The following is a 14,894-nucleotide window of genomic DNA, read 5'->3' on the forward strand; positions in this document are numbered from 1 at the left end:
ATAAAGTGGGGCAAATAATACCATTTGTCTGTAAAGATAGAAGTGAGGATGTTTTGGAAATTATAAAGTACTATACAAGATTGTAATACTTTTGTATTATAAGAAACCCTTTAATGATAGCTATAGCCATGTGGTTTATGGTGCAGCCATTGTAAATTATATCTTATGAAGTGTTTTCTATCCATGGGGAGAACTGCCCTTTGGGAAGTTAAATGCAGACTACGGGCATACTTTGTTTCATTGCACTTTGCTTATTGTGCTCAGTAGATACTCTGTTTTTTAAAAATCGAAGGTTTGTGGCAACCCCGTGTCAGACAAGTCTGTGAGCACCACTTTTCCAACATCATGTGCTCATTAGTGTCTCTCTGTCACATTTTGGTAATTCCTGAAATATTTTAAACTTTTTTATTATTATATCTGTTTGGATGATCCTATGATCAGTGGTCTTTGATGTTACTCTTATGATTTTGGGGCATGACAAGCTGTGCTCATACAGGAGGAGGAACTTAATTGACCCGTGTTGTGTGGATTCTGACTGCTCCAGCAACCAGTGGTTCCCCATCTCTTTCCCTCTTTTTGGACCTTCCTATTCTCTGAGAGCAACAGTATTGAAATTAGACCAGTGAACAACTTTATAATGGCTTCCAAGAGTTGAAGAAGAAGGGTTACATATCTCTCACTTTAAAGGCTAGAAAGGATTAAGCTCAGTGAAAAAAGCATGTGGAAAGCCAAGATAGGCTAAAAGCGAGGCCTCTTGTGCCAAACAGCCAAGTTGTGACTGTAAAGGAAAAGTTATTAAAGGACATTAAAAGTGCTATTCCAGTGAACATGCAAATGATCAGAAAGCAAAGCAGCCTTCTTGCTGATGGAGGAAGTCTAGGTGATCTGTATAGAAGATCAAACCAGCTGTACTATTCCCTTAAGCCAAAGCCTAATCTAGGGCAAGGCCCTAACTCTTCAATTCTATGAAGGCTGAGAGGGGTGAGGAAGGTTCAGAAAAAAAGTTTGAAGCTAGCAGATGTTGGCTCGTGAGGTTTTTTCTTTCTTTTTTCTTTTAACCAGGAACACGTGCACTTTATTGAACACCATTGTAGAAAAGCATGTGAGGATAAAGTGGTGGTACAGGGCTCGGCTTGGGGGCAGGGCAAGGAATGAAAGGGGGAGGGAGTACGTGGGAACCAGGTCATGGGCAGAGCCCCTGGCCTGGATGATTCCTCTTGATCTATTGGTATGCATGCAGAATCAGGATTGGGATGATGATAAGCAGAATGGTCACGATGATGCCCAAATTCAGGGCCCAGACGTTCAGGCACTTGGCAGTAGAGGCGTAGGCCTGGGCCCTGGTCAGGTCGCCAGCCATTTTCCTGTCCCTGGACTTGACGGAGTAGGAGACCACTATGAAGCCCAGGCAGCAGAGTTTATGAGGAGGGTGTTGAATAGGGACCAGCCGACATGGGCACGGAGGTCCTGCTGCGGATGTGGATCACGGTGGATGTCAGGCGCACAGGGTTGTGGGGTGCCCCCATTGCAGCCACCTCATGCTCCTCCTACAGCATCTCATAGTTGGGGGGATGGTCGGTGTTGGCAGGAATGAAGAAGGTTTGGACAGTGTGGTTCATGGTGTCCAGGTAAGGCGAGCTGTGGTCGGGTTGCTGGGATTGTTCTCTGGTTCTTGAGGTTTAAAGAAAGACTCTGTCTCCATAACATAAGTGCAAGGTGAAGCAACAAGTGCTGAAGAAGCAGCTGCAGGTTATCCAGAACACCCAGCCAAGATCATTGATGAATGTGGCTACACTAAACAACAGGTGTTCACTGGAGATGAAACGGGCTTCTGTTGGAAGAAGAGCCCATCTAGGACTTCCATAGCTAGAGAGGAGAAGTCAGGGCCTGGCTTCAGAGCACAGGGTTGAGTCTCTTGTTAGGGGCTAATGTACCTGGTGGCTTTATTTATTTTTATTTGTTGAGACAAACTCTCGCTCTGTCACCCAGGCCGAAGTATAGTGGTATGATCTCGGCTCACTGCAACCTCTGCCTCCCGGGCTCAAGCACTCTTCCCACCTCAGCCTCCCAAGTAGCTGGGATTAGAGGTGCCTACCACCACATCTAGATAATTTTTGTATTTTTAGTAGAGATAGGATTTCGCCATGTTGTCCTGGGCCTGAGCCCAGCCACAGCTGGTAACTTTAAATTGAAACCAGCGCTCATTTACCATCCATAAGTAAATTTTTACCATAAGATTTACTTACGGTAAAAAATTTACTTCTGGTAAAATTTACCATAAGTAAATCTTATGGTCCTTAATAATGATGTTAAATCTACTCTGCCTGTGCTTTGTAAATGGAACAACAAAGCCTGGATGACAACACATCTGTTTATAGCATGGTTTACTAAAAAACATTTTTTTTTTTTGAAACAGAGTCTCGCTCTGTTGGCATTACAGTCATGCCTGTAATCCCAGCACTTTGAGAGGCTGAGATGGGTGGATCACTTGAGGCCAGGAGTTCAAGATCAGCCTAGCCAACATGGTGAATCCCTGTCTCTACTGAAAATGCAAAAAGTAGCTGGGAATGGTGGCTCATGCTTGTAGTCCCAGCTCCTCAGGATGCTAAGACAGGAGAATCACTTGAACCTGGGCAAAGGTTGCAGTGAGCCAAGATCGTGCCACTGTTCTCCAGCCTGGGTGACAGAGCAAGACTGCATCTTAAAAAAAAAAAAGCTCTGATGGAGATGTACAAGGAGATTAATGTTATGTTCATGCCTGCTAACACAATATCCATTCCATAAAGGAGTAATTTTGACATTCAAGTCTTACTGTTTTAAGAAATGTATTTTGTTGCCAGATACGGTGGCTCATGCCTATAATACCAGCACTTTGGGAAGCCACGGCAGAATGATCGTGTGAGCTCAGGAGACAAGCCTGGGCAACAGAGTAAGACCTCGTCTCTACAAAAAAATAAATAAATAAATTAGCCAGGCATGGAGTGCATGCCTGTAGTCCCAGCTACTTGGGAGGCTGTGGTGGGAGGATCAGCTTCATGATCCCAGGAGGTTGAGGCTGCTGTGAGCCATGATCAAGCCACTGCCCTCTAGCTTAGGTGACAGAGAAAGTCCCTGTCTCAAAAAAAAAAAAAAAGGAAAAGAAAAAAATATATTTTGTGAGGCTATAGATGTCATAGATGGTGATTTCTTAGAAGGATTTGGTCAAAGTAAATTGAAAACCTCCTGGAAAGGACTAACCATTCCAGATGCTACTGAGAACATCTGAGATTCATGAGAGGCGGTCAGAGTGGCAACATTAACAGGAGTTTGAAAGAAATTGATTCCAACCCCATGGGTGACTTAAGTTCAAGACTTCAGTGGAGGAACTAGCTGCAGATATGGTGGAAATAGCAAGAGTACAAGAATTAGAAAGTAGAGCCTGAAGACATGACTCAATTGCTGCAATTTTATGATTAAACTTGAATGCATGAGGATTTGCCTCTTTTTTTTTAAAGACTGAGTTTCCCTCTTGCTACCCAGGCTGGAGTGCAATGGCGCAATCTCGGCTCACTGCAACCTCCGCCTCCTGGGTTCAAGCAATTCTCCTGCCTCAGCCTCCCGAGCAGCTGGGACTACAGGCACGCACCACCATGCTCAGCTAATTTTTTGTATTTTTAGTAGAGACACGGTTTCACCATGTTGACCAGGATGGTCTCAATCTCTTGACCTTGTGATCCACCCACCTCGGCCTCCCAAAGTGCTAGGATTATAGGCGTGAGCCACCGCGCCCGGCCGAGGATTTGCTTCTTATGGATAAGAAAGTAAGTGGCTTCTTGAGATGGAATCCACTCCTGGTGATGATGCTGTGGACACTGTTGAAATTGACAACAGAAGATTTAGAATAAACTTACTTGATAAAGCAGCTACAGGGTTTGAGAAGATTGACTCCAGTTCTGAAAGAACTTCTCTCGTGGGTAAAACGCTGTCGAAACAGCATTGCATGCTACAGAGAAATCTTTCCATAAAAGGAAGAGTCAGTTCAGGCAGCAAACTTCATTGTTGTCTTGTTTTAAGAAATTGCCACAGCCACCCAAATCTTCAACAAACAGCCATCAACATCAAGGCAGGACCCTCCGCCAACAAAAAGATGATTCGCTAAAGGTTCAGGTGATCATTAGTGCTTTTTAGCAATAAAATATTTTTAAATGAAGGTACGTACATTATTTTGTTAGACATTATGCTATTCCATACTTAATAGACTATATAGCATAGTATAAACATAACTTTTATAAACACTGGGAAACAAATTCATTGTGACTTGCTTTATTGCAGTATTCTCTTTATTGCAGTAGTCTAGAATTGAATCTGCAACTATCTCTGAGGTATGTTTGTACAAAAGTGTATGTACGTGAGGTGAGCCATGATCTTTGAAAGGTAGGAAAAAAAAGAAATATACCAAATTGTGGGGGTAATTGAAGTAATGACATTGTGAGCAATTTCTCATGCCTTCTTTTTGGTTTGTTTTCTCAAATATTTTTGCGATTTTATATAAATAAACATTGATTTTTTACTTTTTTGAGACAGAGTCTCACTGTTGCCCAGGCTAGAGTGCAGTGGCATGATCACAGGTCACTGCATCCATGACCACCTCAGGCTCAGGTGATCCTCCTGCCTCAGCCTCCAGGGTAGCTGGGACTACAAGCTCATGCCACTACACCTGGCTGATTTTTATTTTTTGTACAGATGGAGTTTCACTGTTGCCCAGGATGGTCTCAAACTCCTGGGCTGAAGTAATCTACTCGCCTCAGCCTCCCAAAGTGCTGGGATTATAGGCATGAGCCACCTTGCCCAGCCCATATTTAATTTTTATAGTGGAAAGACCATTGCTTAGTGTTCCCTTAGGCCCTTTTTATAGTATTATAGTTTCATGTACATTTTCTCTACATGTGACATCATCCTAATACTGGACATCTCCAAAGCACCCTTACTTTGTGGTTTATCACATTGTTCCCATTAATGGCTCCCAAAACTGGGCTTACTAAAGCTGAGTATATTTGTAGAATTCCTTTTTCATTCCCTTTCTTCTACAAATGCACCTCTTTCAACCTTAAGGCATGCTGAAATTTCCCTTCCATTGGTGGTAGGTGGTACTGCTTAACTTAATGTTTAAGTTCTTTTACAGAGATTATCGTAAGACTAGGTTACCTTATGACCTCAGAGAAGCACTGAAACCAAATAAAAGAGCATACAGCCACTTTGTTCATAGGGGCCGAGTACTGTCCTGTTACTTAAAGGAAGGTCTTAAAATAGTTTTTTTTTTTTTTTGAGACAGAGTCTTGCTCTGTAGCCCAGGCTGGAGTGCAGTGGGGCAGTCTCGGCTCTGCACCCTTCTCCTCCCAGTTCAAGCAGTTCTTGTGCTTCAGACTCCAAAGTAGCTGTGCTTACAGGCGCATGCCACCAAGCCCGGCTATTTTTTTTGTATTTTTAGTAGAGATGGGATCTCACCATGTTGGCTAGGCTGGTCTCGAACTTCTGACCTCAGGTGAACCTCCCGCCTTGGCCTCCTAAAGTGTTGGGATTACAGGTGTGAGCCACCATGCCCAGCCAGTTTTGCTTTCTTTTTTTTTTTTAAGGTTTTGGAGAAGTACATGTCAGTTCATTTTATTTGGGTGTTCAATAATATCCTTGGTGATAATGCTGACTCTATGGCTTCTGACCCCAGAATTGACCCTGCTACCACTGGTTGTAGCCCTGAGATTGACTTTTGTAGCCATGATTGTTTCCTCATCCTCTGAAGTTCTGGTTGTAGTTCCCTCTGTTGGGCATTCCACCTCTGTGGTAGTTCCCTTTGTTTGAATAACTACCACGGCCAGGAAAAACAGGAGCACGGAGGGTATGGATAGCCGATTCCACCACTTCTACTGCCACTGCCACCTCTCTGTGGCACCTTGCCCCTACTATTATATCCGCCATGATTCCCAGGGGCTCCTCCTCTGAAGTTTCCACCCCGCATATTGAATCCTCCACATCCTCTATGGCCACCACCTCTGTTAAACTGATTCTTGCAACTCTTATTTTTATTGCTCTTCTTTGAGCCGGTGTTCTTTTTCTTTTCTGGTGGAAGAGCCTTTTTGCTTTCTTCCTTATATTGCTCCAAAAGCTTCTTTCTGAAGTTCGACATAGGTTATTTCATCAAAGCACCAGCTACCTCTGGGAGGGTAAAGTTTCCTTTCATTTTGAGGACTGCATGTTCTGGTAGGTCTTTCCCCTCCACTTCTGCTTTCTTCTGTGTTCTTTGCTTCTAGTCTTCATCTTTTGATGAAACTACAACGGCTTTTCGCCAGAAGCCTGCAAACAGGCACATTTTTCTCCTCTGGGCAGCAGCAGACACATTTGTCTGGTCCAGAATAAAATTTCGCTTCTTTCCGGCAGCAATCTCAATAAATTTCCCAAGACACTGTGGGGCTTTCTGCAACAGTGTGTTCAGTTTTCCAGTGTCTGCCATTTGCTTCTTAAAACCTGCCACCACGATTTTATCCGTAGTAGTATTTGTTCCAAGAATGTTGTATTTCCCTGGATTTTCTGCTGCATGCTTAGTAACCCAGGTACTTTTTCCAGCTCCTGGCAAGCCAACCATCATCACAACTTCACAATCTTTCTCTTCAGGCCCCTTTGGTCCTCTTAACTCGATCCTCTAAGGGGACATTCTGAATAAAAGTATACTCTTCAGGTATTAGAAAATACAGCTTTTCCTTCTGACCAAAATTAAATTCAACTGCACAGTTGTGGCAGAGAACATGCTAAAGAGTTGCCTTCCAGCAAGAACTTCTTTACTGATTTTGAAGGCGATGCCAAGATCCTGTCCATTCTTAGTGTAGGAGAGTTCTACTTCGTCACTCAAAGTTAGCAAAACATGTCATCACATCATTTTCATCAAACTTTTCTCCATAATCTTCAGTCTCACAGTTGCATGTTTTTATTCCTTTTAGAGAATATCCGTAAGAAAATTCTTCTTCACCAAGTAACATTCCACTTGTAGTTAGTGAGCAGCCAATACGAACTTCATGTATGTCAGTATCTTTTGTGTATAAATGCCTTACTGGGATCTTTTCTGTAACCTTCATCTCAAAACCCACTTTGCCTTTTGACACACCATAAGGTGCTCTTCCTCCAGCCCAAAGAAAGGCAAAACTCTCCATTGTAAGGGAAGAAACACTGAGACGATCTCTTGCTCTTTTAAAATGCAGATCACAATTATAAGTATCAAGACAGACCACTGTGTCATCCAGGTGTTCCTCTTCAACAGGTGGCTGAGGAGATTTGGCTCTGCTATACTTGTTCTCTTCAGTGTACTCAAAATTTCCACCGCCATGATCTTCTCCTGGTCTTTTAACACCTCTCTTTTTATCTCCGCCTTTCTGTTCTGTTTTGCCGTCCCCTGTAGTCCCAGATACTCAGGAGACTGAGGCAGGAGAATCACTTGAATCCGGGAGGTGGAGGTTGCAGTGAGCCGATAGTGCCACTGAACTCCAGCCTGGGGGACAGAGCAAAAATCCGTCAAAAGAAAGAAGGGCAGGGGAAAGGGGGAAGGGAAGGGAAGGGAATGGGGAAGGGAGGGAAAAAACCAAAGGACAAGGGTCCAGTTTTGCTTTCTTTTAAGCCTGCACAGAAAAAGGTTAAGTTCTTATTTGTTTGTAAATTTATATTCCACCATTAAAAAAAAGAACTTGGCCAAGTGGGGTTTGAGACCTACCCTAAGCCAGCACACACAGCACACACTACCTTGTGTTGCACTGGGCTGAGACCTAGTCTCTAAACAGAAGGAATTCTTTACATACTTCTCATGGCTTATGTTGTACATATCACTTAGAGCTCGTGGTGGAAGATTATTGGAGACAGCGTTTCAAAATGGCAATAAAGTGTTTCTTACCAGTTTTTCTGGAAAACATCACTTTATTGTTTTGCGGTGTATTGGCCTTGGGACCCTAACACCGGTGTTGTAGCCATGTGACCCTTATTTGTACAGCAGTATTATTTTTCATGTCATTTTTATATTTAACCCTTGGAGTTGGAGCCATCTTTGATTTTTCTCTCTTTCTTCTAAATATTTGTTTAGTTGCAGACCATTATTCTTTCTTCATAATCTCTTTTACATTCCACCGTCTGCCCTTCCCACTATTATTATTATTATATTCTGTCACCCAGGCTGAAATGCAATAGCACAATCCCGGTTTACTGCAGCCTTCTCCTTCTGGGCCTAAGCAGTTCTCCTGCCTCAGCCTCAAGTAGCTGGGACTGCAGGCACGCACCACCACACGTGGCTAATTTTTGTGTTTTTAGTAGAGACAGGGTTTCACCATGTTGACCAAGCTGGTCTCCAACTCCTGGCCTCCAGTGATCCATCTGCCTCAGCCTCCCAAAGTGCTGGCATTACAGGCGTGAGCCATCATGCCCACTGTTCTTAGGCTATTAATCTACTGTCTCGTGAAGGGCTTTTAAAAATCTATATCCTTTCCTCATACGGCATTTTACACAACACCATCTGATTAGTCCTCTTAAAACCGCAGAAGCTTTATGCTATCCCTTTCAGCAAACTTGATTGAATTCCTGTTCAAGTGCAAACTCCCCTGCCTGCTCTCAGGACTCTTCACATTTTGACTCAGCTTACTTCCTCTAGATTGTCTCACATGAATCCCCTGATGAACATTCTACTCCAGCCTTGGCAGTCTGTTCATGCCAGAGAAATGCCTTGGGCCTTCTCTCCTTGGGTCTTTTTTTATGCCTTTCCCCTGCCAGATGCTTGTCTGAATTCTTTGCATTCTTCAAGTTCCTGTGTAACTTTTCCTGGCTATTAAAGCCTGAAGTGATCTTTGTAGTCTGAAATTTTGCAGTAAATAATGATGTGTATTTGATTCTGTAAATATTACATTAAATATTAAGTACTGTAAATGTTAGAGTTACATAAAGTTTAAAGTTCCTAGATGTATGAAATTCCTACATCCTGCATTTCTGCATTTAATCTCTCCTTACCCATCACCCTGGAGCACAGCGCTTCCCAAGCCAACACATTGACCCATTTAGTAAAACCTTGACTCCATTTGTCCTTTCGTCCTGGTGTTTCTTTTTTCTTTTTCTTTTCTTTTCTTTTTTTTGAGACACGATCTCGCGTTGTCACTCATGCTGGAGTGCAGTGGTGCAAACATGGTTCACTGTAGTCTCAACTTCCTGAACTCAAGCGATCCTCCCGCATCAGCCTCCTGAGTAGTTGGGACCACAGGCATGCGCCACCATGCCTCGCTAGTTGTTTATTTTTTGTAGAGATGAGGCCTCACCATGTTGTCCAGGCTGGGTTTCTTTGTTTTTCGTTTTTGTAGATAGGATCTCCCTTTTTCACCCAGGGTGGTGTGTGGTGGTGTGATCATGGATCATGGCTCATTGCAGCATCAAACTCTTGGGCTCAAGAGATCCTCCTGCCTCAGCCTCCTGAGTAGCTGAGACTACATGCCACCACGCCTGATTAATTTTTGTATTTTTTGTAGAGAAAGGGTTTCATCATGTTGTCGAGGCTAGTATTGAACTTCTGGACTCAAGCAGTCAGCCTGCCTCAACCTCCCAAAGTTCTGGGATTACAGAAGTGAGCCACCGAGCCTGACGTCAGACTTCTGATTTTTGAAATAATACAGAATAAGACTTTGTTTTATAAGAACTCTAAAAATCTTTGACAATAGCCTTCATGTCTCCTGAAATCATTTCTACTCCAGGTGAAACCTGTTCCTGTTACATTTCTTGTATGCTTTGTTTTCCAATTCCTCTTCCTGTTTTGATAATGGTTCTGTCCTATCCAATGTCCCTCTTAAATTTTGGTCCCAGCAATGAAACACACGCCAGTGCAGATTACAGAGAGACGATTCTTTCTGTGCTCTGGAGACTATGAAAATGGGCGTAACCTAAATTGCCCATACCTCTTCAGCAGCCATACTGTTGGCTAAGGTTTAAATAGTAAAACTCTAGCTTTCTTCCATGGAACCACTGTTCATCCACCCTGTCTTGCTTTTTATCTTGTGAACACTAAATCTCATGACTGACTGAGTTGTCCTCTCTTTGTTGGCTGCTGAGGACTCAGTCACACTTGACATCTACCTCTCTTAAGCCCTTTTAAAACCTTGTATTCACTAACCTACCCTGGCTTCATTTTTTCCCTCTCTTATCTTTCCTTTCCATTCTATCCAATTTAATACTTTTCCCTATGAAGCTTATTGTATGTTTATATTCTTTTTTTTTTTTTTTTTTTTTGAGACAGTTTTGCTCTTGTTGCCCAGGCTGGAGTGCAATGGCACGATCTCAGCTCACTGCACCCTCTGCCTCCTGGGTTCAAGTGATCCTCCTGCCTTGGCCTGCTAAGTAGCTGGGGTTACAGGCATGCACCACCACACCCCGCTAATTTTGGATTTTTAGTAGAAATGGGGTTTCTCCATGTTTGTCAGGCTGGTCTTGAACTCCAGACCTCAGGTGATCTGCCCGCCTTGTCCTCCCAAAGTGCTGGGATTACAGGCGTGAGCCACCACACTCAGCCAAGTTCTTTTTTTTAATAGTGGAATATAGACTTACAAACAAATAAGAACTTAACCTTTGTGTAATTGTAAACTCTTTTGTTTTCATTTCATCAGTGTATACTCCTCTCTCCTCAAAAAACAAATCATGGTGCCAGTATATTTGAAGTCATTAGCATTGCCTCTACTGCCTAAAATTTCATTTTTTTCAATGCTTAGTAAATATACTCCAAGTATGTAATTGTATCACAGAATGTGTGCATTTAAAATGCATAAAGCCTGTCATTTAAAATATTTATACACAGTCTTTGTAAACCTCATCTGTGTGGCTGCATGATATTTCACAGATTGATGGTCCATGGTTTACTTACACATTCATTTTGGGTGTTTTTATTGTTTTTAGTTTGGTTATAAATAATGCTGGAATAAACATCTTTTTGTGTAAAACTTCCTCCATTTTTATGTTGTTCTTAGAATAGGTTTTTAAAAATGTATAATTTATATTAAAAATACAGTAACTGTCTGAGGTTTTTGATTTAACTCAATTCTTTTAATTGAAGTGATGAATTTATATTTTACATTATGAAAAAGTAGGTCCTATGGTGTGAAGACTTGTGAAAGAGCTTTAGATAAGATTGCATCTTATGATAATATGTAAGTAAGCGCAGTGAAATTTAACACTCTCTTTTTTCTTTCCACAGCTGGATAGAACTTACACTGGCTTGCAGACTCTTGGAGCAGAGACGGTAGGTTTTTTTTCCTACAGTGTTATCTTATTATCTGGGAATGAGTAGGATGAAAACTGATCTTCATTTTTTGTTTTGTTTTGTTTTGTTTTGAGGCAGTGTCTTCGTCCTGTCACGCAGGCTGGAGGGCAGTGGCGTGATCTTGGCTCACTGCAACCTCTGCCTCCCAGGTTCAGGCGATTCTCCTACCTCAGCCTCCTGAGTAGCTGGGACTACAGGCACGCACCACCATGCCCAGCTAATTTTTATATTTTTAGTAGAGATGGGGTTTCTCCATGTTGGCCAGGCTGGTCTCGAACTCCTGACCTCAGATGATGTGCCCGCCTCGTCCTCCCAAAGTGCCGAGATTACAGGTGTAGCCACTTCATCTGGCCAATCATTTATAATTAGGGCAAAATATTAGTGTTAGTTTTTTTTAAGTTTGTCTGTCTGTGTTAGTCCATTCTCAGACTGCTCTAAAGAACTACTGAAGACTGGGTAATCTATGAAGAAAAGAGGTTTAACTGACTCACAGTTCCACAGGCTTACTAGGAAACATGGGTTGGAGACTTCAGGAAACTTAAAATCACAGTGAAAGAGTGAAGGGGAAGTGAACACCTTCTCATGGCAGGAGGAGAGAGAGTGTGAAGTGGGAAGTGCCACATACTTTTCAACCATCAGATCTCTTGAGAGCTCACTCACTATTATGAGAACAGCAGGGGGGAAATAGGCCCCATGATTTGATCACCTCCCACCAGGCCCTTCCTCCGATATGGGGGAGGGGTGGGATTACAGTTTGAGTTGAGATTTGAGTGGAGGCACAGCCAAACTGTATCACTTCTCTGCCTCATTTTTTGTTTGTTCTCTCTGTTTTTTTTTTTTTTTTTTTTGAGACCGAGTGTCACACTGTTGCCAGGCTGGAGTGCAGTGGCGTGATCTCGGCTCACTACAACCTCCGCCTCCCAGTTTCAAGCGATTCTCCTGCCTCAGCCTCCCGAGTAGCTGGGGACTACAGGCACACACCGCTACGCCCAGCTAATTTTTGTATTTTTAGTTTCACCCTATCAGTCAGGCTGCTCTTGAACGCCTGACCTCAGGCAATCCACCCACCTTGGCCTCCCAAAGTGCTGGGATTACAGGAGTGAGCCACTGCACCTGGCCTTCTCTTTTCTTTTCTTTTTCTAATTGAGAAACTCTGTCACCCAGCTTGGAGTGCATAATATAATCATGGCTCACTGCAACCTTGAATTCCTAGATTCCAGCGATTCTCCCACCTCAGCCTCCAGATAGCTAGGACTACAGCCCTGCACTACCATGCCCAGCTAATTTTTAAATTTTTTATAGAGACAGTGTCTCACTATGCTCACAGGCTGCTCTTGAACTCCTGGCTTCAAGCAGTCCTCTCACCTCAGCCTCCCAAAGCACCAGGATTATAAGCATGAGCCACTGCACCCAGCCTTGGTTCATGTACTTTTTAAAAATTGTGGTTAAAAAACGTGTAACACAAAATTTACCATCTTACCCATTTTTCAGTGCACAGTTTAGTGGTATTAAGTGCATTTATGTTGTTGTGCAGCCATGACCGTAGTCCATCTTTAGAACTGTTTTCATCTTGCAGAGCTGAAACTCTGTACCCATTAAACAATGACTCCCCGCTCCTCCTCCCGCTCCCCCTTCCCCCCCCCCGCCCCCCGCCAGCCCTGGCAACTGCTGGTCTACGTTCTGTCTCTATGAATGTGACTACTCTAGAATACCTCCTATAAATGGAATCATATAGTATGTGTCTTTTTGTGATTGCCTTATTTCACGTTGCATAATGTCCTCAGATTTCATCCATGTTGTAGCATATGTCGGAATTTCCTTCCTTTTTTAAATAATTTATTTTCATTTATTTGTTTTTGAGAAAGGGTCTTACCCTGTCATCCAGGCTGGAGTGCAGTGGTGCAATCATGGCTGACTGCATCTTTGAACTCCCAGAGTCAGGTAATCTGTCCTCAGCCTGTCAAGTAGCTGGGACTATAGGCATATGCCACCATGACCAGCTAATTTATTTACTTATTTTTGGTAGAGACAGGGTCTTACTGTGTTGTCCAGGCTTGTCTTGAGCTCCTGGGCTCAAGCCATCCACCTGCCTTGGCCTCCCAAAGTGTTGGGATTATAGGCCTGAGCCACTGTGCCCAGCCCCTCTTTTTTAGGCTTAATAGTATTGCATTGTATGTGTGTACCACATTTTATTTATCTGTTCATTTGCTGGTGGATGCTTGAGTTGCTTTCACCTTTTGGCTATTGTTAATAGTGCTGCTATGAATGTGGGTGTACAGGTGTCTATTAAAATCCTTGTTTTCAGTTCTTTTGGGTATATACCCAGAAATAGAACGGGCTAGATCATATGGTCATTGCATTTTTAGAGGAAGCACTGCTGTATTTTTCATGGCAGCTGCACCATTTCACACTCCCACCAACAGTGCACTGGTGTTCCAGCTCCTCCGCATCTTCACTGGCATTTGTTAACTTTCTTTTGTTTTTAATTTATAGTAGCCATTCCCATGGTTGTGTTGTGATGCCTTGTGGTTTTGACCTGTGTTTCTGTAATCATTAGTGATACTGAGGATCCCTTCCTGTGCTCCTTGGCCATGTGTTTATCTTCTTTGGAGAAATGTCTATTCAAAGACATTTTTTAATTAGGTGGTTTGGTTTTTGTTGTTGTGGAGTCACGGGAGTTATTCATATATTCTGGATAGTAACCCCTTACCAGATAGATGAATTGCAAGTATTTACGTCCATTCCGTGATATATTTTTGCCTTTTCACTCTGTTGATTGTGTCCGTTGATGCACAGAAGTTTTTAAGTTTGATGTAGTCCGATTTGTCTATTTTTTCTTTTGTTGCCTGTGCTTTTGGTGTCATATCCAAGAAACCATTACCAAATTCAGTATCATGAAGCTTTTCCCTTGTATTTTCTTCTAAGAGTTTTGTTTTAGCTTTTATGTTTTGGTCTTTGATCCATTCTGAGTTCATTTTGATATATAGTGTAAAGTAAGGTTCCAGTTGCATTCTTTTGGATGTGGATATCCAGTTTTCTTAGCACCATTTGCTGAAAATATTGTCTTTTCCCCCACTGAATGGTCTTGGAACCCTTGTCAAAGATCATCTGACCATGTATGTGAGGATTTAATCTATTCCACTGCTCTGTATGTCTGTTTTTATTCCGTTGCTCTTTATGTTTCTTTTTATGCCAGCAGCATACTATTTTGATTACTATAGCTTTGTAATAAATTTTGAAATCAGGAGTCTGGGACCTCCAACTTTCTTGTTTACCTTCTTCCCCCTTTTTTGTATTTGTGATACAATGTCAGCAATTGCTATTTAATCAGAGTTTACTAATTAAATCTTACTCCGTCTAGAGAAATCTGCTGTGTTATATCAGAAGGTGCTTACTGAGCACTGATCCAGGTGCTGAGAATACAGAAATGAACAAGGTAGCTTCTTCCCTCAAAGAATCATATTGTTAGTGGCATTGAAAATGGGGAGGGCAGAGTAAACACAAAAGCAAAAAAAATTTTTTTCAGTTTCAAATAAGTGCTATGAGGATGAGAGTAGCCAGTGGGTAAGGAAGTTGCTTATGTTTGGGTGGTTAGGGA

General features: G+C 42.4%; 1 protein-coding gene and 1 pseudogene across 9 annotated transcripts in view; one reads left to right on the top strand and one right to left on the bottom strand.

Annotated features, from left to right (window-relative positions):
* The window catches only part of YEATS2 (YEATS domain containing 2), a 103,871-nt gene that overhangs the window by 36,180 nt on the left and 52,797 nt on the right, over positions 1 to 14,894 (top strand). For all 8 annotated transcript variants that reach the window (XM_017538305.2, XM_037741930.1, XM_037741931.1 and 5 more), the window contains exon 9: positions 11,231 to 11,275. In XM_017538305.2, the coding sequence (XP_017393794.1) occupies positions 11,231 to 11,275 (45 nt within the window). The remainder of the gene's footprint in view (positions 1 to 11,230; positions 11,276 to 14,894) is intronic.
* On the bottom strand, positions 5,638 to 9,013 carry LOC108311038 (annotated as a pseudogene). Its single transcript, XR_001828023.2, has 2 exons — positions 9,010 to 9,013; positions 5,638 to 7,432 (listed from the first exon to the last, which is right to left on the bottom strand). The product of XR_001828023.2 is annotated as a heterogeneous nuclear ribonucleoprotein U-like (transcript).

Source organism: Cebus imitator, unplaced genomic scaffold (assembly GCF_001604975.1).
Source record: "Cebus imitator isolate Cc_AM_T3 unplaced genomic scaffold, Cebus_imitator-1.0 Scaffold111, whole genome shotgun sequence".
NCBI lineage: Eukaryota > Metazoa > Chordata > Mammalia > Primates > Cebidae > Cebus > Cebus imitator.